The 27,757-nt window shown below is 35.7% G+C and overlaps 2 protein-coding genes across 3 annotated transcripts; one reads left to right on the top strand and one right to left on the bottom strand.

Annotated features, from left to right (window-relative positions):
• The first annotated feature begins 645 nt into the window (after positions 1-645).
• Positions 646-3,736, top strand: LOC107873293 (putative clathrin assembly protein At2g25430). Its single transcript, XM_016720080.2, has 2 exons — positions 646-1,233; positions 1,459-3,736. The coding sequence occupies exon 2, from the start codon at positions 1,494-1,496 to the stop codon at positions 3,423-3,425; it is 1,932 nt and encodes a 643-aa protein (XP_016575566.1). The 5' UTR covers positions 646-1,233; positions 1,459-1,493; the 3' UTR covers positions 3,426-3,736.
• A 6,193-nt stretch (positions 3,737-9,929) lies between these two features.
• LOC107873292 (calmodulin calcium-dependent NAD kinase-like) lies at positions 9,930-16,456 on the bottom strand. Of its 2 annotated transcripts, none has more exons than XM_016720079.2 (8): positions 15,950-16,456; positions 15,191-15,414; positions 14,995-15,059; positions 12,193-12,414; positions 11,940-12,066; positions 10,956-11,278; positions 10,704-10,848; positions 9,930-10,591 (listed from the first exon to the last, which is right to left on the bottom strand). In XM_016720079.2, the coding sequence occupies exons 2-8, from the start codon at positions 15,404-15,406 to the stop codon at positions 10,352-10,354; spliced, it is 1,338 nt and encodes a 445-aa protein (XP_016575565.1). In that variant the 5' UTR covers positions 15,407-15,414; positions 15,950-16,456; the 3' UTR covers positions 9,930-10,351. The 2 variants fall into 2 exon arrangements, with proteins under 2 accessions (XP_016575565.1, XP_016575564.1); XM_016720078.2 differs by having other exon boundaries at positions 15,946-16,456.
• Positions 16,457-27,757: the final 11,301 nt, after the last annotated feature.

Raw genomic sequence — 27,757 nt, forward strand, 5'->3', positions numbered from 1 at the left:
TTTTTGCCAAGAAAATAGTTTTTTGTTACCAAAATACCGAGTGGTTAGTTCTCAATATGCCACTTAACATAATTTTATGTAAACTTCTTTGCTTTATTATATATATAGATATGAAAATTTAAAAATCTATATATAAAATAAATAAATAATCAGTAAAATAAATTTTGTTGCCAAAAAAATAGATTTTTGTTGTCAAAATACCAAGTGGCTAGTTCTCAATATGCCACTTGACATAATTTTATGCAAACTTCTTTGCTTTATTATATATATAGATATGAAAATTTAAAAATCTATATATAAAATAAATAATTAATCAGTAAATAATTTTTTTTTTGCTAAAATACCAAGTGACAAGTTCTTAATATGCCATTTGGCATAATTTTATGCAAACTTCTTTGTTTTGCTATATATATAGACTTAGCATAATTTTATACAAACTTCTTTGCTTTATTATATATATAGATATGAAAATTTAAAAATCTATATATAAAATAAATAATTAACCAGTAAAATAAATTTTATTTCCAAGAAAATAATTTTTTGTTGCTAAAATACCAAGTAGCTAGTTCTCAATATTTCACTTGGCATAATTTTATGCAAATTTCTTTACTTTATTATATATAGAGATAAGATTCTAATGAGGCTGGGCATGGTTATATTTTACTTCATCCATCTCAAATTTCTTAATTTGATTTTTTATCTTACTAGTTTATTTTTATTAATTAAGAAGAAATAATTTTTTTTTATATTTTATCCTTTAAATTAATTATTTTTTATAAATATTATTTAATAGAAGCACTATAATAAATTAATTATATTATTAATTATTTATTTTATTTAATGTGTTATCTCAATTTAAAACGAATAATCTGAGAGGGGGAGTATCTTTCTTTTCGGTGCCGGACAAACACCAACTCATAACATACTGACCTAAAACACGCACTCACACGCACGCTCTGTGCGACTTGTCTGAATACCTATACATTCGGATGCTTCTTCCGACATTTTCCAGATCCAAACCCCGCTGATTCTCCCCTCACTTATTTTAGATCTCAACTTCAATTCTTCATTTCACCTTTCCCTCAAATCTTGCAGCAAATATATAGAAAGAATACAATTGATAAATTCTGGCATTATTTGTATGTATTGCTTTAGCTAAGTTCAGATCTCTCTTTGTTCAATTATCTGTTGTCTTCTTTCCTTACAGATCTGTACGTCACAGCCTCCGATCTGGTATGTTTGGACTTAAATACCTGTTTGATTTTTTTTCTTTCCTAATTTGTTTGGCGATTTTTTTACTACTTGATTATCCTTTTATGGGTATAGTTCAAACTGATTGAACTAATATTCTCTTTGATTCAAGATGTGTCAAAGTATTTAATTTCTTTCTACGGTATACAATTATGGTATTAACACCTCAAATCTTGAAATTATGACATTCCAATCCGTGATCTGCAGAAAACAAAGAAGTAAAGATCTAGTTTTGGCTTCCCATGGCGCCCACCACGATCCGAAAGGCGATAGGGGCGGTGAAGGATCAAACAAGCATAGGGATCGCGAAAGTGGCGAGCAACATGGCACCGGAGTTGGAAGTTGCTATTGTTAAGGCTACTAGCCACGATGATGAACCAGCTGGAGAGAAGTACATAAGAGAGATTCTTCAATTGACTTCATATTCACGGGGTTATGTGAGTGTCTGTATGTCTGCAATATCCAAAAGGTTGGGCAAAACCCGAGATTGGATTGTTGCCCTCAAGTGTTTGATGCTAATTCACCGACTTCTCAATGATGGCGATGCTGTATTTCAGCAAGAAATAATGTATGCTACGAGGAGGGGAACAAGGCTGCTCAATTTGTCAGATTTCAGAGATGAGGCTCACTCGAACTCATGGGATCATTCGGCTTTTGTGAGGACTTATGCTTTATATTTGGATCAGAGGTTAGAATTGATGGTTTTTGAGAGGAAGCAAAATGGTAGAACTGGTGGAGAGATTGAAAGGTATGGATCTAAGGATGAACAATGGAGATCGCCCCAGAGTTCTAACCGGGGGTATATTTATGATCATGGGGAGTTCAGAGACGAGCCTGGTTATGGAATGAGGAGGTCGAGATCGTCAGGGGATGTGAGAGAGTCAATACAGGAGAAGAAAGATGTGACTCCTTTGAGAGAGATGAAGCCTGAAAGGATCTTTGGGAAAATGACTCATTTGCAGAGACTGCTAGATCGGCTTTTGTCTTGTCGGCCAACTGGTTTGGCTAAGAATGAACGGATGGTCTTGGTTGCTTTGTACCCCGTGGTGAAAGAAAGTTATAAAATTTATACAGATATATGTGATGTTTTGGCCGTTCTGTTGGATAAATTTTTTGATATGGAGTATGAGGACTGTGTCAAGGCCTTTGATGCCTATGCTAGTGCAGCAAAGCAGATAGATGAGTTGGTGGGATTCTATAACTGGTGCAAGGATATTGGCGTGGCAAGGTCATCAGAGTACCCAGAAGTGTCGAGGATTACAAGCAAGCTATTAGATACATTGGAGGAGTTCGTGAGAGATAGAGCCAAGGCAATGAAGAGTCCTGAAAGGAAAGTAGAGAGCCTGCCAGCACCACCGGAAGAGGAGCCAACACCAGATATGAATGAAATTAAAGGATTGACGCCACCAGAGGATTATACTCCTCCACCTCCTCCTATACCAGAGCCTCCTAAGCTTGTTGTTCAGGAGACCGGAGATCTGGTTGATTTGAGGGAGGAGGGTGTTACTGCCGATGATCAGGGGAATAAATTTGCCTTGGCATTGTTTGCAGGGCCAGGAACAAGCAATGAAAATGGGTCGTGGGAAGCATTCCCATTCAATGGGGAACCTGAGGTTACGTCTGCCTGGCAAAATCCAGCTGCTGAGAGTGGTAAGGCTGATTGGGAACTGGCTTTGGTAGAGACGGCAAGTAATTTGTCTAAGCAGAAGGCAGCATTGGGTGGTGGTCTTGATCCACTATTGTTGAATGGCATGTATGATCAGGGTGTTGTTAGGCAACATGTAGCCACTGCACAATCGAGTGGTGGCAGTGCCAGCAGTGTGGCATTGCCTGGAATAGGGAAGAGTGCTACACCAGTTTTGGCACTCCCTGCACCTGATGGAACAGTCCAGACAGTTGGACAAGACCCCTTCGCTGCATCTTTGAGTGTTCCACCACCTTCTTATGTGCAAATGGCAGATTTGCAGAAGAAAGAGCAATTGCTAGTACAGGAACAGATGGTATGGCAGCAGTATACGAGAGACGGGATGCAGGGTCAAACGAGTTTGGCCAAGATCACTACTGGAGGATACTATGGTCCCGGGCAAACCCCTGTGATGCCCTATGGAATGCCACCAGTAAATGGTGTTGGAATACCACCTGCAGCAGGAGGGTACTACTACACTCCTTACTGATTTTGCAGTACCTTTTTTTTTTGTTGGTTGTTCATTATTTAGCGTTTGACCTTTTCCACTGTATTATTTGATGGATGTATCTTCAATTTGTTCATGCTTAGCGAGTCTAGTGGAGGAAAGGGGTAACTGGGGGTGAAGAGAACACATAGATTGGTGGTCTCAGGGGAGGGGGGAAGGAGCGGCGGCGGATTATCTGATGTTTGGGAACTCTGTAACCTTGTTGTATGTCTCTTCTCATTTGTAATATACGGATTTCTTAAAAGTATTTGTTTAAATAATATGCTCATTTCGAGAGGGGTGTTGTTTGAGTATTGGTGATGTTACATGCTTATTTTTTCAGAGGCTGCTGTTTGAATTAAAATTTTGTGATGTGAAACTTTGTAGAGAGAGCTCATCTTAAGCTGCTCAAGACTAATTGACCAGATTCTCTGTCGGTTTGCCTCGATGATGTGTTGTTTTATACTGAAAACTCGTTTCTATGAAATGAGCTTGGAATTCAGAAATTCTCCAGCAGTCTAGGCAAATAACCATCTTCATGATATATGTTGTTATGTAATGTGGCTAGGACCTTCTTAACTTTGTCATCGAGGCTCCGACTCATGTTTGATGATTCAGTATGCTTCACATACGGAGTGAGAAGCTGAAACAATGCAAGATTTCTTGATCTGCCTATAGTTGATTCCGTTAGTGTATTTGGACTTAAATGTAGAATCTTGTTCACTGTACCACACGACCTAGGCTCCAATGGAATTCAGGATGAAAACTGTTTTCATTCAAAGCCAAGCAAACTTACCCTCCGAAAAGAGAGCTTTGCCAGAGTTTAAAAGGAATTGATTGAGCTCACGTCAAAAATGAAAGTTTACAGGGAATTTGTTTGAGCTCTCGTAGGAGATGTAGGCAACATGCGAGTCTGTTTGGCTTCTTGTTCTTATTAATCAGGATCTCATGAGAGAGGTCTGCAGAGGTAGAGTGCACGTAGGTGGAGAGGTGGTTCAAAGACCATTTTTAAAAATATAAAGAATAATATCCATTTTTATATTTTAAATGAGAATTTTGTAAGTTATATTCTTATTTTACACTTTGTTTGGATGATGGTTTGACATGATTTCATAATGTACGGTATTGTATGGTATAGAATTGTAATGTACAGTATTATACAATACAATGTTTGGATGAACTGTATCGTTTACTGCTGTTTAATAATAGTTTTATTATTTGGTTTGACAGTATGATACTGTATCGTAACCGGTAAGTTTACTAAAATGTCCTTAATTATTATAAATGTTAAATCTATCAATAATTGTATGGTATAGTATTGTACTGTACAGTATTCTACAATACAATGTTTGGATAGACTGTATCGTTTACTGTTGTTTAACAACAGTAAACAACAGTTTTATTGTTTGGTTTGACGGTATGATAATGTCATAATCGGTCCTTTAATTATTATAAATGTTTATTTTATTGATAATTGTTAGTAAAATAATTTTTTTTCTACTAATTTGTCACAAATTATACCATCTAAATATATTAAGTTGCTAAATGAGTAAATTCTAACAAAATCAATTAAAGATTATATCAAAATACATGTAATCAGATTATTTTTTATAGTAACAAATTTTATTTCTTTTGGGTGTTTTGAGACGTGACACCAACGACAAGTATAAAGTTTGAATGCATCTTTTGTGTATGATGTAGGTGCATTCGGTGTGGAACCCAAAAATATATTTTATTTGTAAAATAAATTAGTTCTTAACTTATTTTCTTGTATTTATTACACAAGTAAAAAAATATTATTTAAATACATTTATATATATTTAATGCAAAACAATGGGAGAGGTAAAATTATTTTTTTCTTTTAAAAAAAATATTTGCGGGGTTGGAGGTAGTGGAGTTTGGTTGGGGTGGGGTAGGGGAGTCAGGGTAGGGGTGGAGTAAGAATTTTTTTTTTTGAATTATTTTAAAATTAATTTTTTTGGGAGAGGGGGAGGGGAGCTTGATAGGGGTGGGGTAAGAATTTTTTTTTCAAACTTTATAGAAAACAAATTTTAAAAACAAAATAGAAATTGATGGGGGAGGGGGAGGAGGGATAAGAAAAAAGTTTTAATTTATTTTTTTTAAAATTTGAGGTGAAGATTTGATAGGGGGTGGAATAAGAAAAAAAAAGAATTTTTTTAAGAAAGAAATTTTAAAAATAAAAATAAATTGATTTTTTTAGTGGGGGTTTGGGGGTGGGGGGTGGGGGGAAAGAGTTAGGATAGCAGGTGAAGTTAAATAATATTGAATAAAAAATAAAATAAAGCTATATAATATTAAGTAAGAATATAATTGATAAAAAATAAGCAAATCATAAAATATCATCAAATTTAAAATTACATAAAATGAGAATTTTTATGATTATCAAACTATATATGAAGTTAAATTATATCATACAATATATTTGAAAAAACAATCAAGTCATATATGATTCTCTTTAGTTATCCTATCATATCATAGCATGAGAAATCACTACACAAGGTGTTAAGGAATTCATACTTAAATTTCAATTTGGAAATGTTAGATTAAGGAATTGTGTACTTAAATTTCAATTTGGAAATGTCAGAATATATGTAGGACTAGGGGTGTTCATGGATCGGTTTGGGTCGGTTATTGGTCAAAATCATAACCAAATCAACTTAGTCGGTTTTTAAATTTCTAAAACCAAACCAAGCCAACACAAAAAAATAACCGTCGGTTTGGTTCTTACCGGTTTAGTTCGGTTCGGTTTATAACTTTAGTTAATAATAAAAGTTGAAATTTTTCTTAAAATAATTCAATTCAACATATGAGATGTCAACCGAGTGTTGTCCCTCAATCTTGAAACTAAGATGTCAATTTAGTGTTATACTTAGGCAAAGCCATGAGCAACACCATACAAACGCTTCTACAAAAGTATTTAGAAACTACATATAAGAGAATGATATGATAAACCCCCAAAAGTTAAACACATAACTTTTTTGCTCAATAGGGACCAAAGAGAAAGTTTAAAACTAGTGATTAATTATAGTTTAATAAAATTCACCTATAAAATTTCATAGACAATAAGATGATTTTCACAATTAGTATCATTTGCCATTCAAAGTGCGAAAATCATATAGAATCTCATAATGTACCATCAACTAGATGGAGACATATGACTAAAAGTGCTATGACTAAAGTTAAATTTATGATTAAAATTTAAAATATCAAAAATATTTATATTTTATTTATGAATAATATATAAATAATTTATATATGCATATGTATGTGTGTATATACATACATATATATATATTATATATATATATATATAATTTTTGTCGGTTCGGTTTAGTTATTTTGTCGGTTATTTTAGAGTAAAATCAAAATCAAACAACATAAGTATCAATTTTAAAAATTTAAAATCAAACCAAATAAACCCTAATCAAAATATCAATTTTTTTAATCGGTTTGATTTGGTTCACGGTTCAATCATGAACACCCCTATGTAGGACAATTGATTTTGAGATGAGGGGCGAAAAGAAACATTTTGAAAGCAGGAGGACAATTGATTTTAAGCTTAAGGGCCCAAAAAAAAAACATATTGAAACCGGGAAGGAAGATATTATCTATAATCTATTTATATCTATACCTATATCTATATCTATATCTATATCTATAATTTATATCTATAATCTATAATATATTAAAAGTGTGAAAATCTTTAAAAAAAAGTAATTTAAACATTTTGTCTTTCATTAAAATATTTCGCAATAGATAAAATCGTCATTTACTCCATTATATAAATTTTTCTATTTAAATAATATAAGTATACAAAGTTCATTTAAGAAAAAGAAACCAAAAATGTCTTGAAAAAAAAACAAAAAAAAAAAACTAAACCTTAAAAAGAAGACAGGCTAATTTGTTAAATCAAGGGTGTGTTTGGTATGATGGAAAATATTTTTCATGGAAAATGTTTTCTTGAAAAATGTTTTCCTGGAAAATAAGTTGGTTTTCTATTTATTTTCTCATGTTTGGTTGGTAAGTGAAAAATATTTTCCGAAAAATATTTTATGGTGTTTGGTTGGTGAGTATAAACTATTCTTTAGAAAAATATTTTCTAGTGTTTGATTGGTGAGTGAAAAAATATTTTTTTAGAAAATACTACTAACTGTTAACTAGTATATCAGTACCTCTAGCAACTCAACAATTTGTAAGAACTAGTTTAAGCATAACAAATAATATCAATATCGAATACTAAAATATTACAATCTCTAAATTTAAGCAACTATTAATTAGCAAATATAGGAGACACTTTTTAATATTTTGTCAGGACAATCTCAAGATACTACAATCAATAGAAATACAACGGAACGACAAACTTATTTAACCTCGTGAAACAAGTTACATCAATGACAAAATGAAATATGCAATTAACAAAAGTAACATAGGTAAGTCTTCCTCTATGTATATGAAAATAACAATACATTCAACGAACATTGAAATGGAAAAAATTCGAGCCTCACTATTTTTGATTTCAAGCAGTGAAAAATTGAAGCACAGCACAGTGAAAATATTTCCGAGCAATGTAAATTTTTTTAGAAATGTGAATTTTTTGAGTCATGTGAATATGAGTGTTGTTGGGGTGGGGAACAGGGGTGAGGGTAGGGTCATAAGTCACATTTGTCATTTTCTGAGAAATGACTTCCCAACCCATGAGGGAAGTCATTTTCCCTCAAATTGAGGAAAATGAGTTGGTGTGAAAAATGTTTTCCAAACATTTTATTGCAACCAAACAAGGAAAAATAGGAAAACATTTGCCATCATACCAAACACACCCTAGATAAAAGGAAATAATACAAATTCAAAGTGAAAAAGGATACAAAAAAAGTAAAAAAAAATTCAAATTATTCTAATATTAATAAATAATTATAAAAAAAATTTAAAAATTTACCATTTTAGATAATTACTTGATAGAACTAAGAAAATGATATAACTTTTTGTAGTACGAGATAGTACCATATTTATTTGTGATTTAAATAGATATAACATTGATTGATGCAAACACACGTGCAATACACGTATACTAAACTAGTTAAAATAATATTATGCCAACATATAAAAAGGATAGCTCGGTGCACTAAAGCTATCTCACTACAAAAGTGTATAGTACGCAGTAGGGGTGGACATAAATATCGAAAAACCGAATTACTGAACCGAACCGAAATAATTTGGTTTTTTGATTTTGATTTTTCGGTGTTTCAGTTCTGGTTCGGGTTTTTTAATAAATAAACTCAGTTTTCGATTCGGTATTCGGTTCTTGGGCCACCTTAATTCGGTAATCGGTTTAACCGAAATTTTATATACCAACCCAAATATAATATTTTAGCCCATTAAATTATAAGTACCTTTAGCCCAAATATAGGCTAAGGCTATAGCCTACAGCAACCCACACCTAAATCCAAAATCCAAAATTCAATTATAAATAGTAAATTAGGTCAAAACAAAATAAAGCTTTACTACTTTAGTTTGCAAATTGCAATTGCATCTGCTTCTCCTCCTCACTCCGCAGCCTGCAAAAAGCTGGTCAAAGCGAAGAACGAAGGAAACGACGTAGTACGAATGGGCAAAGGGAATCAATCACCTGTCTAACGAGAAACGGTAACGAGAAATTGTTTTTGCATTGTTGGTAACCTGCGCCTGGTACTATTTTTATTTGGGTTAGTGACTTAGTGTGATGTGTCAAGTTGTATGAATCAAGCATTAGCTACAAAGGCTAATTATGCGATGAAGTAACAATTTCTTGTAGAAAAGCTGGTATGTGAAACAAGGTTGATCTGTATCATATTCGAGTTTGTAACTTATAATGTATTCTGAACTTCCTAGTTGTAGCAGACTTTTTCATTATCTGTTTTGTTGTGCATTTTTTCACTGACCACTTATGTAACAAGTGGCTATTAATTATTCTTGCTGCTAGATTGTGTTTAATGCAATTTAGGATTGCTGTCAATTTTCTAGCATCAAGTGATTAGAAGTCCCTTTCTGTACAACACTGGAAATGATTTAAGGGTTCTGGGCATGTGACATTTGTAATGCAAAATGAAAAATGGAACATAGCATAAGTGGAACAGTTGCTGGCTTACTGCAAGACTTCATAAGTGGCTCATATAGTTGTGCATTTATATAAAATGCTATAATCAAGGCGCTAAAATGGGACAGTTGCAAAACCAAAAAACCGAATTTATTAACTAGAAATATAACCGAACCAAACTGAAATAAACCGAACCGAAATAATTCGGTTCGAATTACTGTATACCTAAATAGGAAACCGAAAACCGAAAAAACTAAATTAAAAAAACCAAAACCGAACTGTATTCCCGAATGCCCACCCCTAGTACGCAGTCTTATCTTGCATTTTTACCAGAGACTGTTCCAAGACCTAAATCCGTGACCTCCTGACCACATGATAACATACCCTTGTCGTAAATTCAAAACATTTCCCATTTCCAGAAAATTTCTTTTCCAACCTCCTCGTTATTGTAACATACACCAACTATTTGAGACATTGTTATACGCAAAAAAAAATAAAATAAAGACAAATATTTCTAAATCAACATGATGCACCTTTCATATTCCTTTTTTTTTTTTTTTTTTTTTTTTTTTTTAAAAAAGAACAGCACCTTTCACATTTCAAACCTAGTACAACTCTATGAGATCAACTAAAAGCTACAAGGCTTCAGCACTTCACCATATTGACGAGGAAGGCTTTTCTAGAGATTCACCTAGCAAAACAAACAAGGAAAGGGGTCAAGTTAGCTGATGAGTGCATTTCAGTCTCTCAGTTCCGTTCGGTAGAATGTGGGTCTCCAAAACCCAAAGCCCTAAGTTCAAATGTACAAAGGAGGCTCGAAGAATCCTTGTTCAGTCACTCAGGTTCTCATGCTTTCAACTTTCTGAATGGAATATTTCAGTTCTTTCTGAATGTTCAACCTAGAAGGTGACATAACAATGTCTTTCCAAACTGAGCCAGATTGATAAGCTGGATGAGGGTTCTTGTAAAGTTCATAAATGGAGTCAGCTCCATCATTCAACCTCCCTACCATTTTCAGCACATTTATCTCATCAGGGTCAACCAACAATGTCTTGTCTCTGTCCTTCCATCCTATCAACTTTTGTAATCCACAAAACAAGGTACTTGTTAGTATCCCATTTAGATCTTTTTTAAAACAAAACATTTGGCAATAGAGATGTAGCAGACCAATGAAAACTTATTTGTTGTACCTTAGGGGGGCCTTCCAAAGTATTAGTGGAAAATAATCTTGCATTATCCACGAGCTGACAGTATGTATTGAATGCATTAGCAAATCTCTTGTGTGATTTCAGTTGTGAGTTTACCCGAACAGCTCTTCTACACATGATAGCTCTCCTGTAAAGAAATGGAAACAAACTTAACGCTAAGAAAAGAACAAATCCGCCCCCTCCTTTTACTATGTTATAGTACCACGTCTTCTCATCTCGTGTTAGGACACTTACCTTATGCCTCTAGTGACAGCTAAATAAGCATCGCAAACAACTCCAACCAATTCTATTCTATAAGGTCTTCTCTTTCTAGTGCCATCAGTTTCCTGTTCTTCTTCATCAATCTGTTCCCAGTAGTTTTCAGTTACTCTTCCATCCTCCTCTTTTTTGTAACCAACACCCATTCGGTAACGTCGCCGGTGAACATTTCTGGCCATGGTTATGGTCTGCACCACAAAGGGTATCCATGAGAGTGTGCCATCCATGATCACATCTCTTCCTTCATTCAGTGCTGTCACAAGCAGGGATGATGCTGCATCTGTTGATGACTGATGTACCTGCATCAAACCTTTTCTATACAATCATTTCCAAATTATTCAACAAAAATATAGGTTTTTAAAAGGCTAAGGTCCCAAAGCATTGAAATTATATCTTTTGTTTAGACTTGGTCCCCCGAAACTTTTGGCCCAGAATTATAAAAGTGCCCCTGTATCTGTTGATAACATAGGTGAATCTCTTTGGATCGACTAGTAGAATGTTTTACTAACTGCTTAGTGACACTAATGATGGAAAGGGGGCTGATAAGGGTGGGTCAAGAAGGACTAACAAACTTCTAAATTCGCAAGCTTTTAAAGAAAGGGCACAGAAGATACCCAAACAAAATACCACATAAGAAAGGGAGAAGAAAGTGATGTTCTATATAACACAAGTATACATGGTACGAGTGCATCCGGCGGTATGTGGCATAACCTTGGGACAAATTTGTGTGTTCTGTTAGGCCAAACCGAACGATTTGTACCACGAGCTTGGGTAGTGATAAGATTTAAGTACAGATGAATGAATTTAAAAGATCATCAATCTCTACCACACGGTCAATGGGGAACCTCAGATTAGAACAGAGTTGCAACTCTTTATAGCTTTTTCAAGGGACTTTGACCAAAAATTTTTCAAGGGATTTGAGCGAGGGAAACGGGGAGGGATTGAGAAGGATATAATAACCAGTTCAGCAGTTTGAAGCATGTCATGATGTCCCATAGAGCTAAGAGCTTTGTAAATGACATCTGATTCTTTGAATGCATCTGCTTCTATCACAACAACATTGGCTGCAGCTCCAATCCAAAATGGTCTGCGTGAAAATTTAGGTAGTCGCTGCATTAGTATCTTTCAAATAATATTTGTATATACACGCACTACATTGAAATCTCATCAGGATCTAACATATATACGCACTCACAAATAGTGACGTTCTTACTCTTTGAGAATGTCCTTGAGCACGGTGCTTTTCCCAGCCCCCATGCCACCACCCATAAACAGGAGGACAGGGCTTCTATCTTTGTGAGCCATTGGAACCATCACATCTGTGCAGTGTGAGTCGTCTGAAGAAACGAGCCCTATTGCTTTCATCTCCTCAACTAAGGTAGTAAGAACTCTTGCAACCTTCAGATTCTTTGTCACCCTTTCAAATCTTTGTTCCCTTCATTACACACAAAAGACAAGAACGAATAGTTAGTGACATGTATCAGTTGAGCAAAAGTTAAGAGAAGTACATGATTTAATGGAATGATGTTCTGATAATCTAGCAATTTGAAAATTTCAGACTGGCTAGGGATTACCAAAGTTGCACAAAATTTTAGCTAAGGATTTTATAAATGCCAACATCTAGAATATTATACAAAAGCTGACCAAACAGCATATCTTGCCGTATCATTAATCACAAAGACTGTAATCTGAATAATAACAGTAAAGTTGCTGCCATGGATGAAGCACCAAACGCATTAGAATGTGTTAATAAAACAGCTTGGAAGTGACAAGAAATCATAGGGGATCACCAATCACCAATAAAAGATTTGGCATAAAACCCATCTATATCTATGTGGAGGTGAATTTCCCCATATTACAGCCTTACAAAGTTTGCTTAAAATATTTTATCCAAGTGTCAATCATGTTGTAACCATCAAAATAAACAAAAAATCTAACATATTTTTAATATTAATTGTCTTGACATAGAATGTTTGGAGTTCTACTGCAGTACTGCATGATCACATAATAATAAGATTTGTCTATCAGATAGAAGTTATTCAATTGGTCGGGCTACAAACTAAATACTAATTGATAAATTACAACAACAACATACCCAGTATATTCCCACCAAGTGGGATCTGGGGAGGATAAGTGTACGCAGTCCATACCACTACCTCAAATGTGAGATAGAGAGGTTGTTTCCTATAGACCCCCGGCTCAAAGTAAAACAATCTGACATAAGAAACAGTAAAAGAACAAAATACAATAGAAAATAGCATATTCAATAATACCATAAATAAGATACTCCAAGTACCACACCAAAAGATACAATATCCTAAACTCAGACTACCCTTCTATCCTAATCCGCTTCCTCCACAACTTTCTATCCAGGGTCAGGTCATCGGTAAGCTGAAGATGCTCCATGTCATTTCTAATCACCTCCCTCCAATATTTCTTCGGTCTACCTCTCTTGAAACCATCTCTAGCCAATCTCTCACACCTCCGAAGTGGGGCATCCGTACTCCTCCTAATCACATGACCGAACCATCTCAACCTCTCTTCCCTCATCTTGGCTTCCACCGAAGCCACTCCCACCTTATCTCGAATAACCTCATTTCTAATCCTATCTTTCCTAGTACACCCCGACATCCGAGGCATTCTCATCTCCACCACCTTCATCAGGTCAACACTCCGCCCCATACAACAAAGCCGTTCTAACCACCACTCTGTAGAACTTGCCTTTAAGTTTGGGAGGTACCTTTTTGTCATACAAGATTTCGGAGGTGAGCCTCCATTTCATCCATCCTACCCTAATCCGGTGAGTGACATCTTCATCAATCTCTCCATTCTCCTGAATCATAGACCCCAGATACTTGAAATTGTCTCTCTTATTGATAGAATGTGTGTCAAGCTTAACAATCACATCGAACTCATGAGATATCTCACTGAACTTACACTCCAAAAATATTCCGTCTTGGACCTAGCCAAACTAAACCCTTATATTTTAAGAGTCTGCCTCCAAACCTCCAATTTAGCATTAACTCCACTACGAGTCTCATCAATCAAGACTACATCATCCGCAAAAAGCAAACCTAATTGATAAACTAATATGTCAGAAATGTGGAGGGCTTGATGTAAATATGCCCAAGAAAATGAAAACCGGACTCGACAAAAGTTTGCAAGAGCATTGACACGTTTAATAATTCGTAAGTCACTTGAGTTATTTACAGATCAGAGCACTACTCTAGAATAAGAGCAAAAAAGGCGATGGAGATAATAAAAGCTACTATGGTAACATAATGAAATCGAGAACATAAAACCAAATTGTGATGGACAGTAATGGCAAACAATCAGAATGGACAGAGGAGGCGTGTTCCAGGGAAGTTACACAGGTTGCGTATTGATTAACTAACTATAATAGAGAATTATACTTTTATCTTAGAACTTCAATGAATTTTGGACAACTACCTATGGATTTCATAATTTAGATGGGACTCCTGTCCATCCTTGAGATTTAACAGTATCTAAATATAAGCCGAATGAGGATTCATAGCACTTTAGATTTTTTGTAGTGGAATGATACAACTAATTCCAGACACAAGCAACAAGGAGATATGACTTCATGACACCCTGGGATAAGTATTTACGTCTCAACTACCAATATACATGTGTTGACGCTACACGAAAAACAACCTTTAGCGGTAATAAATATGCACTTAAACAAAGAGTACTAAAATTTTTATCGGTATTAGTTAATTGCCATTGGATCCAATGTCGCTATAGGCTTAGGGGCATTTACAAAGAGAGCTAAAATGTAATTGTCACTAGTAAATGCCTCTAAAAGAACATATTTAGCGGCAATTAAGCTATTGCCATTAATTAATTGTCGCTAAAGATCCTTTTTGATGTAGTGTGAAGAACTCCCAATTGCCAAACAATTGGATGAGCCCTAAACATGAATATCTTTATGATGACAAACAAGCGGACTTGTGAATATAAGAGCGAATCATATGTTAGGAATATACAGTAATACCTCGTAGCAGCCATGACAATCTTTTGGAGCTTCTTTTTGGGCTCAAAATGTTCTGCACTCAGTACCTGAAAGGATATCAAAGGAGAAAAGAATAAGATTACAAGCTGGTCAACTACAATGCAAACATAAAATATTGTTTTCGTGGGGTTATAATGAATGAAGTATGGATCTATCTCTTCTTAAAAACTAGATTTACCTGGCTCATCATATAAGGAACATGACTCCAATGGAAAGCGAAGTAACTAAGTATGCATCTCTCAAACTCCTCAACAAGCTTTATAAAAAGCGAATCAGCATCTGGTTCAATAGCAAAGTAGTTGTACATATCTTCTTCACACCCTTCTGATTTTATTATGTACTCAGTAGCTAGCTTGCACAGAATTGGACATTCTCTCCTGTCTGCAAATCCCATTTGTCTAGCTGCATTCGTAGATATATATATATATGTTTTGTTATATGGCCAGCTCATCTGGAAACTTAATATCACAATTTTAATTACTCATTTCATTTTATGTGACAAGCATTAAACCAGACAAAGAGGTCTGAAAGTACATTTAGAACTTATAGTTTTAGACATGCCATGATATTTCCATAGGTATATAAGCATATCATTAATGACAAAATGAAAAGTGTAAAGTTAAAGAGTTTCCAAATATAAAAAAGGTTTTTCTTTTTAAATAAATTAAGAAAAGGAGTGACCTATATATAAAACTTAGTTACATTTTCAGCACGCCGTAGCATGCAGCTTGACTTATTTTCTCGGACTATGTATGTGAAAAATCTTTGATAAAGGGTAGCAGTGATACTTGAACTAATTAGACATCCACGTTTAATTACTTAATTATATCCGCAACAATATTTGGGATCCTAAATAGAATAAGAATAAACATGATCCATAAAAGATAAAAAAAGAGAAACCAAGGAAATCCAAGACTTTAATTGAATAATTACCTACATAATGGGAGAACTTTTCAAACTTGAGAACCTGTCCGGTACGAGAAACTTCAATTCGAGGAACGATTTTCTGGTTTCGGAATTTCTTGAGGCGATAATACACGGCCGCTGAAAGGATTAAACAAATCCAAGATGCTAAAAAGATCTGTATATAAATGGGCTTTATATTGACACAGTAATATGGAGGATAGAATTCAGAATAATTATTCAAGTGCCATGAGGAAGGAGGAGTAGATGATAATGAAGAAGCAGACATAATATTTCCCATGCAAAAAGGGCCAATTACAATGCATAAATGGCTTGAGACCTAAAGATTAACGAAGATTTAACGAAAATAGCAAATGAGAATCTTCATGTGGATGCTAAATTGATCCGATCAATATTGAGAATAATCAGCTTTAGTTCTTTTTATTTATGTATTTTTCACTTTATCAAAATGGAAAAGGAGATTTAGGGAATAATCCTCATGATTTTTGCTGAGGTTAAACGAAACCAAATCAAAATGGTATAAGAGTTGTGAAAATTTATAGTCCACAATATTACATTGCACCTATGTCCGGTTGTTAAGCTTTCGGTCGTATAATTCATTATTTCCTTACGACATTATACAAAGTTTCTTTTTTTTTACAATAATGCTTAAAACTTGATATACAATATTATACACTCGGTATATAGTATTATACCAAATTATATGAGGTATTTATGTTAGTAAATCGGAGCAAAAACAACGGATTGTGTATCTTAAACTCGCAACGGAAATTGTTAATTTTTCTATCAAAAAAAGAATTGCCCCAAATAACTTCGTCTCTCTTGGAAACATCGTATTCTTCACAAACTAAATGCCTTTTGGTATTGATGTTATGTGGAGAATGAAATTCGTTTTGTTTTCCTTTTCACACACTTTTGTGTTTTCTATTTTTTTTTGTGCCTCTCTGGTATAATGACCTTCTTTCTGCACTATATTGACGTTTATAGATTTTTCATAGCTGCTCCAAGTCATTTATGACGTGCTGGAGCAGATAGTTTGGTTACCAGGCAATTCGTTTGATTTTTAGAGCCAATTCTCTATTTTGAAGTTTTTACTATTCAGAATTGGTATCGGGCCTAAAATGCAGGTAAACAGCCTCGTATGCCAATTTTGACAATTTTATTAGATCAAAACGTCGATTTTAGGATAAGTGACCCTTGGTTCAGGTCTCGAGGCTTCCAGATTCATTTTGGGCTATTGGGTGAAAATTGGTTAAAATGATCCTTTGGGTGTGGGACCCATATTTGATCGAAACAACTTTAGATGGAAATTTTAATGGTGTCATTGAGTCTGAAACATCAAATTTGCTGAGGTAGCATAGCTCATTTACACTCACGGGATTCCGAACGAATCTCGAGGGCCTGATCGGAACTTGATAAATTTTTCTAAGTTGTTGGTGCAAGCATTAGCTGGTGCGACCGCTTAAGCATCAGTTTGGCCGCTAAAGCAAAGGTTGCTAAAGTGGCCAATGGATCACTTTCGTGAAATCCCTAGCCCCCCTTTGTCGTTAAAGCGATCCTAGTGCCACATTAGCGATAGTCGCTTAAGTGACAATTGACTACTTTAGCGGTAGGGTCCAGGCACGGATGGACCACTTTAGTGGTACCTTGCCTCTTTAGCGATGACCGCTTAAACATCATTTGGCTGCTAAAGCGGCCATTGCTGCATTTATGGAGGGGTCCCAATTTTGGCTCATTTATTATAAGTTCCAACTTCCATAAACCCTAAAAAGCTTATAATTTTGTAGAGCTCGATCATTTGGGTGTTGGGAGTGCGTTGGAGACCTCATTGTAGTCTTACCCCCTCGTTTGTTTCGTAAGTTCCCTTTAAGTTCTTGGTTAAAATTCTAATTTAAATTCAAATCCCTAGTTTACTTTATGGGCTAATTTAGGGTTCGTTTGTGCTTGAATTTCACCCATTTTTAGGCTAAATGATCCTTGAGTTTACAAGGATGATTTGATAATTTCAAAGTTGAGATTCTGCAAGCGTGCCCTATGTGAGATTTTTAGCTTGATTTTAGACCTGGAGCATTTATAGGCCATACGGGTACTGTTATTCATGTGTTGACGCATAAATTATTTTTTTGATAGCGTGACATCACGTGGAGGCTTTCTGAAAGAAAAAAGCTTCGATCTAGTCGAATTTATTGAGTTTTTGGTGATTTTCAGGTAGGCTAGTCTTACTTCTCTCTTAGATTGAGTTTTAATATAGTATTAGTATTGTATTATGCTAGCGATGGGTAGACTTTTACACTTGATGGTTATTTAGTATTTTAAGGGTCAAAGTTAGCCGTTTTAGGGTCTTTTCTTAGGCATTCAACCTTGTAACCCCTCTTAACGATCATAATGCCTTCTTAGGGCTAGTTTTGACTCACCTTGTACCTTAGGGTAAGATTGTAAGGCCTTAGTCTAAATTTGGATAGGTGCTTGCCTTAGTATGAGTTTTTGGGATTAGTAGCGGTTCATGCCAGCCCTCCTTATCGGTCAAACATTAGACTAGCCCCTTGTAGACTTAGGAGACCTTCTTGAGATATTTTGAGAAATTCTTAAACCTTAGGGTGACTTAGGCCTTCTATCGGTTTTTGGTTAGTCGAAATACTCGAACTAGAATATAATTGTCCCTAAAGATCATTTATTAAACTCCTTGAGTAAACCTTGATACCTTTGTAAATTTTTGTTGAAGTTGGTGATTTGATATTAATTTGGACTCTAAGGAAATTGTGGCTTCAGCATTTTATTATTATGATTTTAGACTTACTAGTTTCGATTTGAGTCCGGCAATTGTGATCTAATATGGCATTACTATGATGATATCATTCTTCGGCTCTAGTTTGAGTCTGGAATTATGGTTTGGATGGAATTTTATATATGATTTCACTAGTGAATATTATCTAAAGTTATTATTATTGGTCCTTGTTTCCTTGTTTGCATCCACCAAACGTATAGGGGATTGACTGGGTTATTTTCTCACTTGTTTGCACCTTCTGGAATTATGGGGTCCAGTTCGATTATAGTTAGAATGTGTTTATCTTAATTCATTCGTCTTTGCATACTTATCATTTTATCTGAATTGAAGTATTTATTTAAGATTTAGATTATCCCTGACTTAGTTTACTTTCTCGCGTTTTATGATGCTTTTATTATGATTTAGCTTAGTCGATCAATAATGCCTACTGAGTACCCAGTATTTTGATACTCATACTATATTTTTGCATCTTTTTTATAGTGCAAACCCGAGTATGAGTCACGTCACCGATGTTACATCCAACTTACTTTGGGGTCTCGGAGATAGGGGTGAGCTTTCAGAGCCAAAGTTGATCTTCTCTTCTTCTATTATTTTTGGACTATCTTTACTTTAGAGACTACATATATATTGACACTATTCAGTACTCATATTTTATATTTAGTGGCTCTTGTACTGACCTTATTAGGTCATGGGATACTCTTTTGTATACCTTTCTCATTCTCTTCTTTTATTTAGTATTTTGCACTTATAATTATCTGCTTACAATTCAGTTGTATGCTTTATTTTCGGTCCACTAATTATCCCATTACTAACGTTTTTAGTATAGTTTGACTTACCTGTTGGTGGGTTAAAGTAGGTGCCATAAGGACCTGAGAAATTAGGCCATGACAAATTGGTATCAGAGTGCCTAGGTTCACTGGTATTGTTCATACAAAAGAAAGTGTCTTGTAAAGTTCTACGGATCAGCGCGATAATGTTCGTATGTTATCTTCGGGAACCTAAGGTCATTCTTAGCAGAACTTCATCTTTTTCATTCATTTCATGCGTTGAGTCTGTATTGATTTCTAAAGTTCTTATTATTTCACTCTTTTATAGATGGTTAGGACAAGAACTATGATGACCAATGATGAGGATCTTGAGTACCTAGCTAGGGAACCCGCTAGAGGTCGTGCCTGCCCAGGGTCAAGTTTGGGATAGAGCTGCAATCCTATCTAGGGGTCAGGATAAGGAGCCTTCATCAGGTCCTGTTATTGCTCCTGAGCTAGAGATTCTACCACCCTAACCATTAGTGGTCCAGGGGAATCCTAGGCCTCACTGGAGTTCATATAGACTTAAGTACTCAGTGATGCCTTGGTTTAGTTGTTAGGATTAGTTAGTGGTTCATAATATGATGGTGCACGGTCTGTAGATTAGAGTAGTACAAATGTAGAGACGCATCCTATAGCCATGGCTTCCAGAGTTGAGACATCTCTAACACCGATAATTTCTCAGGTGATAGTCACCCAAACATCTATGTTGATTGAGGAGAAGAAGATATTGAGGATATTTTTGAGATTGACTAGACCTATATTTGCATGGGCTCCAGGGTGAGGATGTTTTTGAGTTCTTTATTGTTTGTGAGGATAAGATCCATATTTGGGTTTGATTGAGGCTCTGGGGTCGACTATACTACTTTTTAATTATATGTGGTAGCTATACATTGGTGGAGAGATTATTTTGATTCTAGGCTAGCTGTATCTCCCTCTATGACATGGATTTAGTTCTCTGAGGCTTCTTGGAGAAGTATATGCCCCACAGTCTTTGAGAGTACCTAAGAGATTAGTTTACCAAGTTAGAGTAGGTTTCTATGATGGTTGTGGAGTATGAGGCAAGATTCCATAAGTTAGCCAGACATAATGCGACGATCTTACCTATCGAGTACGAGTGAATTTGGTGTTTTGTTGGAGGGCTAAGTCTTTCTCTTCGCATGGATACTCAGAGTTTAGTTACCTTTAGTATGTCCTTTATTGAGGTTTCTGATTATGCCCAAACTATGGAGGAGATGCATTGCAAGACCCAAGGGGGCAGCAATAAGAAGCCACATTAATAGGGTAGTTTCAGTGGGAGCCAGAGTGGCTCACAATTTAGAGGTAGAGGTTCTCAGGGTAGGTACCCTTCGCGTTAGTCTTATTAAAACTAGGGTTAGTCTTAAAAGGCCCGTTTATTCAGTACTTTAGGTCACGAACGGAGGTCAGTCTAGTTATAGTAACTATAATGTCCAGAGTAGTGGTCAGTCTTTGAAAGGTGCACATTCTAGGTCTTCTAACTGAGGTGGCTATTTGGGTTGGTTGAATCTTTTAAATCGAGCAAAGCTCCTGGGGCTTGTTATAATTGTAGGGTTGTTAGCTATTTCTCCATAGAGTATCACCAATGAGAGGTGATTCAACTTACAATATAAAGTGTTCAGTTGATCAAATCAGTGCCACCGCCAGTGAAGAGTAATGCTCAGGGTCGTAGGGGTGGCTCCCAAGAATCTTGAGAAGATCATCAGTTAGGTAGGACAGGTAGTTAGTCAGGTTTATATATCATAGTTATGACCGTTCAAGAGTTTGATAATCAGGCAGACCTTATTGTGTTAGATATGATGGATTTTGATGTGATTCTAGACATGGACTGTTTATCCCTTATCATGCCGTCTTGGATTACTTTGCCAATACCATTACCTTAGCCATGCTTGGCATACCCATGATTGTGTTGCAGGGTTCTTTTAGACACATATCGATGGGGATTATTTCTTATGTATGGATGAGGGGACTGGCGTCGCGGGGTTGCGAGTCTTATCTTTCTTAGTATAGAAAGTCCCTTGCTTGAGTTTGTTCCTATTATTCTTGAGTTTTCTAATGTATTCCTTACCGACTTACCTAGCCTTCTGCTTGAGCATAATATCAAGTTTACTATTGATCTTGAGCCGAGAAACCATCCTATTTCTATGGCACCTTACCACATTACTTCTACCAATCTTAAGAAGCTAAAGTATGTTTAAGATCTTTTGGGTAAAGATTTTAATAGGTCGAGTGTATCGCCTTAGGGTGCTCTTGTATTGTTTGTGAAGAAAAAAATGGTTCTATGCATATATGTATCGACTACAAGCAACTGAACAAGGTGACAGTGAAGAAATAATTATCCTATGCCTTATATTGATGATTTTCTTAACCATCTTTAGGGAGTGATAATGTTCCCTAAGATTGAGTTGAAATATAATTACCATCAGTTTAGGATTTGATCTTAGGACATCCGTAAGACATCCTTTAGGACTTACTATAGCCATTAAGAGTTTCTAGTGATGCTTTTTGGGTTGTCCAATGCCCCAACAACATTTATGAATTTGTTGAACTGTATTTTCATGCCTTATTTAGACTCTTTGTTGATTATGTTCATTGATGATATCCTTGTTTACCCGAGGAGTAGAAAGGAGCATGAGCAATATTTGAGGATTGTGATCCAGATTTTAAGAGATCACATGCTTCTTGCTAAATTCTCAAAGTATGAGTGATGGTTAGAGTCTATGACATTCCTAGGGAATTGGTGTCTAAGGATGGGATTATGGTGGATTCAACAAAGATTGAGGCTATTCTTGATTGAGCTAGACCTACATCTTCGATCAGGGTTCATAATTTTATTAGTTTGGAAAGATACTATAAGTGATTCATCGAGGTTGTTGCTACTACTGTAGCACATATGACCAGATTGACTAGAAAAGAGGTTCAATTTCAGGGGTCTAAGAAGCCTGAGTCAAGATTTTTGAAGATCAATGACTTGCTCTCTTATCTTGACTCTTCAAGTTGAAGGTAAGGAGTTTATGGTTTATTATGATGCTTCTGGTATTGGTATGAGTTGTGTTTTAACTTAGCAGAGCTGAGTTATTACTTATGCATGAGGTAGCTAAAGGTACACAAGCGCAACTACCCCACCCATGATTTGGAGTTGGCGGTAATAGTTTTTGTGCTAAAGCTTTGGAAGGATATTTGTATGGTGTTCACTACAAGATCTATACTGACCATAGTAGTCTTAGTACATTATTACCCAATGGGATCTTAATTCGAGATAGCTAGGTGGATTGAGTTGCTGGACGACTATGATATCTCTATTCTATACCATCCGAGCAAGGCGAATGTGGTAGCAGAGCTTTGAGCCGGAAGGCGATGAGTATGGGTAAGTTGATCTTGTTTTCTATTTTTATCGGCCGTTGGCTTGGGACATTCAGACCTTAGCCAACTTGATGGTTTGACTTGATATTTCAGACTTCAAGAGGATCCTTGCTAGTGTTGAGGCCAGGTTTACCTTTTTTGAGCAGATTTAGAGTTACCAGTTTAAATATAGTAGACTTTGTTGCATCCGTGATTAGGTTTTATGAGGTGAGTCCATTTGGGATACCTTGGATTTTGATGGTATTCTAATATCTGATGGTTATATTTATGTTTTGAGGGTCAGAGATTTGATTCAGTTGATTTTGTGGAAGGCCCATAGCTTCAGATATTCTATTCACCTTGGGACAACTAAGATGTATAAAGATTTGAAGCAGTATTACTGGTGGAGTGGAAATAAAAAGGATATAGCAAATTTGTAGCTCATTACCTATGTTGTCATCAGGTGAAAGCCAAGCATCAGAGGCCTAGTGGCCTGTTTTAGAGACTACCCATTCTTGAGTGGATTTATGAGAGAATTACTATAGAGTTCGTAAGCAGTTTACCTAGAACTTCTCATGGTTTTGATGGCATTTGGTTTATTATAGATCGATTGAGCAAATCGGTCTATTTTCTCCCTATTCATACATCTTTCAATGCCAAGAGGTTCACCTGTATCTATGTTCGTGAGATAGTCCACCTATATAGAATACCCATGTCTATTATTTTGGATAGAGGATCAATGCACCTTTAGATTTTGGAGGACTTTTTAGGAGGATTTGGGGTACTTAGGTTAATATTAGCACCACTTTTCACCCTCAAATCAATGAGAAGTCGGAGTGAACTATTTAGGTTTTAGAGGATATGCTCCATGCGTGTTTCATAAACTTTGGTGGTCAGTGTAAGTAAGACTTGGCCTTAGAGGAGTTCGCTTATAATAATAACTACCATTCGAGTATTTAGATGATACCAATTAAGGCGTTATATGATAGGCGTTGTTGTTCTTCTATAAGTTGGTTTTACACTTTTAAGATTTGTCCCTGTGGTACTGACTTACTTCGTGAGTCATTGGATAGCGTCCGGGTGATTCAGGATAGCTGAGGGTAGCTCAAAGTTAGTAGAAGAGTTATGCTGATTGTAGACTTCGCGCTTTAAAATTTGGAGTTAGTGATTGGGTTTTTCTTCGAATATCGCCCATGATAGGCATGGCATAGTTCGGGAGGAGGGGTGTAATGACCCTTTAAGTTATTTTCCATATTTCCACTTATTTGCATTGTTAGAGCTTCTCTATTGCTTCCCCAAGTCATTTATGACTTGCTAAAACTGACAATTTGATTATCGGGCAGTTCGTCTAGTATTTGGAGTCATTTCCCTCTTTTAAAGTCCTCGCTAGTTCCAAATGGTCACCAAGCAAAAACTTCATTCAAATGACCCTGAATGCAAGTTGAAACTTCAGTTAAATGACCTCAAATGCAAATTCTGACTGTTCTAGCAACTCTAAAATATCGATTTTAGGCTAGGTGGACTCTTGGTTCAGGTCCTGAGGCACCCGGGATCATTTCAACCTATTGATTGGAAAGTTAAGAAATTGGAAATTGGGTGTGGGACCCACATTTCATCTAAATGACTTTGGATGGAAATTTTGACTATGCTATTGAGTTCGAAACATTAAGTTTGGTGTGGTTACATAGTTCATTAACATATAGGATTCTGGATGAATCCCGAGGTCTTGGCGGAGACTTGGAAACTCAGTTGTGATTGGGTGCACCTACGATTGTTAGCCATGGACCGCGATCGCAGTCTGGCAGCACCAACAAGTTTCGTGATTGCGACACTTTAAGTCATGAACGTGACTCTTGGGGAAGAATAACAAAACCATAATCATGGTAGGGTAATGTCGTGTCACGACCTGAGGCTACCCCCTAGTTGCAAAAATAATGCTTACGGTCACAAGTGACCACAAACTAACCCATGGACTGGTACCTGCCGTGAGTACTGAGTAAAATTTATAATAAGAGACATATGCAGAAAAATAACTGATAATGCCATAAGGTTTTCAATACTTAAAATACAACTGAATAATCAATCTGAACGTCTAAAGACATACTGAAAAAATTGATAGATAACTGATAAACTGACTAACTGTCTGAAAAACCACTAACTGACCGACTGTGGAGTTGATAGGACAAGTCCCCAACTAACTCCGACTAACTGAATAATACTAAACTAATAAATAACTAAAATATATCATCATGTCCCCGAAAGATGAGGATTCACCACTACTTCTGCTGAGTCATGCTGGGATGTCTAACTATGGTCGGGGAACTAAGCGTTCGAACCTATGATATAAGACATTATAGCATGAAGATAGTATGCGGTCAGTACTTTGAATGTACTGGTATATGAGATGAGGTTAGGCTGAAATGCATAGGTTCATGTGCATGAAATAACAACTAACTGAACAACATAAGATAACTGATGCATAAATATGTGAAAGCTGTAAAATCTGAGAATGCATGACCAAGCATAAACATGATACTGAAATAGTCTGTAAACTGAAATACTAAAATATAGTAATTGAATAACTTATGAACTGTATGCTATGGTCAAGCAAACCTGAACTGAACTCTGTACTGAATATTAAACTGAAATGGTGGGAGGTATCATTTAACCAACTTGCCCTAATTTGAGTTAAATAGGGTCTAAACTGTAACCCCAGTTGGAAGTGTGTTAGTACCATCCCATAGGTACCAACAATGGCTATATGGATCCGCTGAGTCGCCCTCATCTGGCAGTTGCTCTAATGAGATATGTGTTACCCTTAACTGGTAGGTAAACACTTTATCAACCCTCAACTGGTAGGTTTACATCTCTTACCTACACTGGCTATGTAGTTCTGGAACTAAGTGACTGCTACTAAAAGTCACACTCTCTACTGGCAGGTGATCCCCCATCCTTAGGTTTGCTCGGTGCTAAATCCTACTCCCAACTGAATGACGCTGACTACTGGACTAAACTGAGCTTAATTGAGTAACAACTGAACGTGATACTAACGAAATGACAAGACTCATGGTTTACTTAAACCATTCTAAAAATACTGTAACTATGTAAATAACAAAGTTTTGGGTATTTATAACCCCTAACACTGAATGGAATTAACAATATGGACACATGAAAGATTTGAAGAATATAATAGGGGATCATAGTTCAAATTTCAATAATTTAGGCATTTCATCAAACACTTAAAATTCATGAACTTAAGCATGAGAATGATTGAAACCCATGGGAATAACATAATTATAACACTAAAAACCATAAATTGGGGATTTAACATGGAATTTTCTTCATTCAAGCATGTAAGGGCTATTTTCAATGAAAAATACTTGTAAACATCATGTATAATTGAAATTCATAAAAGCTTCATGAAGATAACTCATTGTAAGCATGTAAATTCATGAATCAAAAAATAAAAATAGGTTCTTGGACTTCATAGGTGAAAAGGGCTCATGGATGAACATCACACATACCTTTAACTTTTACACTTGGAAGGGAAACACAATCTTGAAGGCTTTCTTAAAAGTTCTTGAATTGGGAAGCTTGAGTTCTTGGATTTATTGAAGAGAAGACAATTAATTTTGAGATTCTTGGGAGGTAGTTAGGGTTTTTTTAAGAGAAAATTAAAGAAGAATGGGCAAATTACTCCCAAATTGCTGATATCAGTCGTGTTATGACGACTTGGATTGATGGGAAAAGAAGCTTCTACCCCTCAGATATTTAAATTTCCAAATGAAACGTGAATTAAGGAGGTACCGCAATGCGATATATGTGCCAAAGGAAATGTCACTGCGATGCGGCCCTATCACGGTGACTTGCTAGATTCGTAATCCAAATGTGACCCAAACCTTGTCCAAAAATTTTGAAACTCGCCCGAGACATATTTCTTACATCCTTGAACATGAATTAACTTAAAAACTAACATCTCGGGGTCGAAAAGATCAAAATAAAAATCTTCGAAGTTTAGGAGTCTTTAAAATGACTAAGTCCCCAATACTTAGTGAAAATTTCAAGCCTTAAGCCCCTTAAGCATGCAACTAAGAGTTGAATTGAGCTAGGATATTACGGGGTATTATAATATCTCCCCCTTGGAAACATTCATCCTCGAATGAGACTGGTTTGACTAAGAGTACTGTAATGAGGTAACTGAGCTTATGTACTGAGCATGCACAACTTGGAACATGATTGCATAATTGATTCTAAAACATGATACATGACTAATGTTGCATGATATGAGTGGAATCTAATGGTATATTGAAAATTTGTACATGATGATCGTGGGTTATGCTATCTTGTGTTTACCTTCCAGGCTTCTACGGGCTTGCAATGGATTATTTATTTTTTCACACTAATTGTCATATATGAGCCAATTTTGTAGTTATGGTTGCATGTGTTTATGCTTTATGTTATGTTATGCTATTATTCCAGTTTATTTACTTATTTTGCACTAATTGGCGTATGTGAGCCAATTTTGTAGTTTTGGTTGCATGTGTTTATGCTTTACATTATGTTATGCTATTATTCAAGTTTATTTACTTATTTATACACAGTGATGTTGGAGTTACTTCAAGTTTGTCTGTTCCTTGACTTAGTCATGTTATCTTGCATTTTATCATACTTATCCACTTTTTTTAGCTTAGTCGGCCAATGATGCCTACTGAGTACCTATGTTTTTGGTACTCATTCTATATTTTTGTACCTTTTTAGTGCAAATTCGAGTACTAGTTGAACCATTGATCAACGTTCATGCTGTGTTGATATCTAGAGGTAGGGTAAGCTCTTAGAGTCGGAATCACCTATTTCCCTCTATCTTTTTATG

This window comes from Capsicum annuum, chromosome 6 (assembly GCF_002878395.1).
Source record: "Capsicum annuum cultivar UCD-10X-F1 chromosome 6, UCD10Xv1.1, whole genome shotgun sequence".
In the NCBI taxonomy this organism is placed as follows: Eukaryota; Viridiplantae; Streptophyta; class Magnoliopsida; order Solanales; family Solanaceae; genus Capsicum; species Capsicum annuum.

What these genes read in the sequence shown, in the direction of transcription:
- LOC107873293 (XM_016720080.2), top strand. Translation starts at nt 1,494, where the DNA reads ATGGCGCCCACCACGATCCGAAAGGCGATAGGGGCGGTGAAGGATCAA.
- LOC107873292 (XM_016720078.2), bottom strand. Translation starts at nt 16,216, where the DNA reads ATGGGAAATATTATGTCTGCTTCTTCATTATCATCTACTCCTCCTTCC. An exon ending in TGCTTCAAACTGCTGAACTG is followed by an intron (nt 11,279 to 11,939) that starts GTTATTATATCC and finishes GGTTTGATGCAG; the next exon opens with GTACATCAGTCATCAACAGA. An exon ending in CTTTGGAAGGCCCCCCTAAG is followed by an intron (nt 10,592 to 10,703) that starts GTACAACAAATA and finishes GGATTACAAAAG; the next exon opens with TTGATAGGATGGAAGGACAG.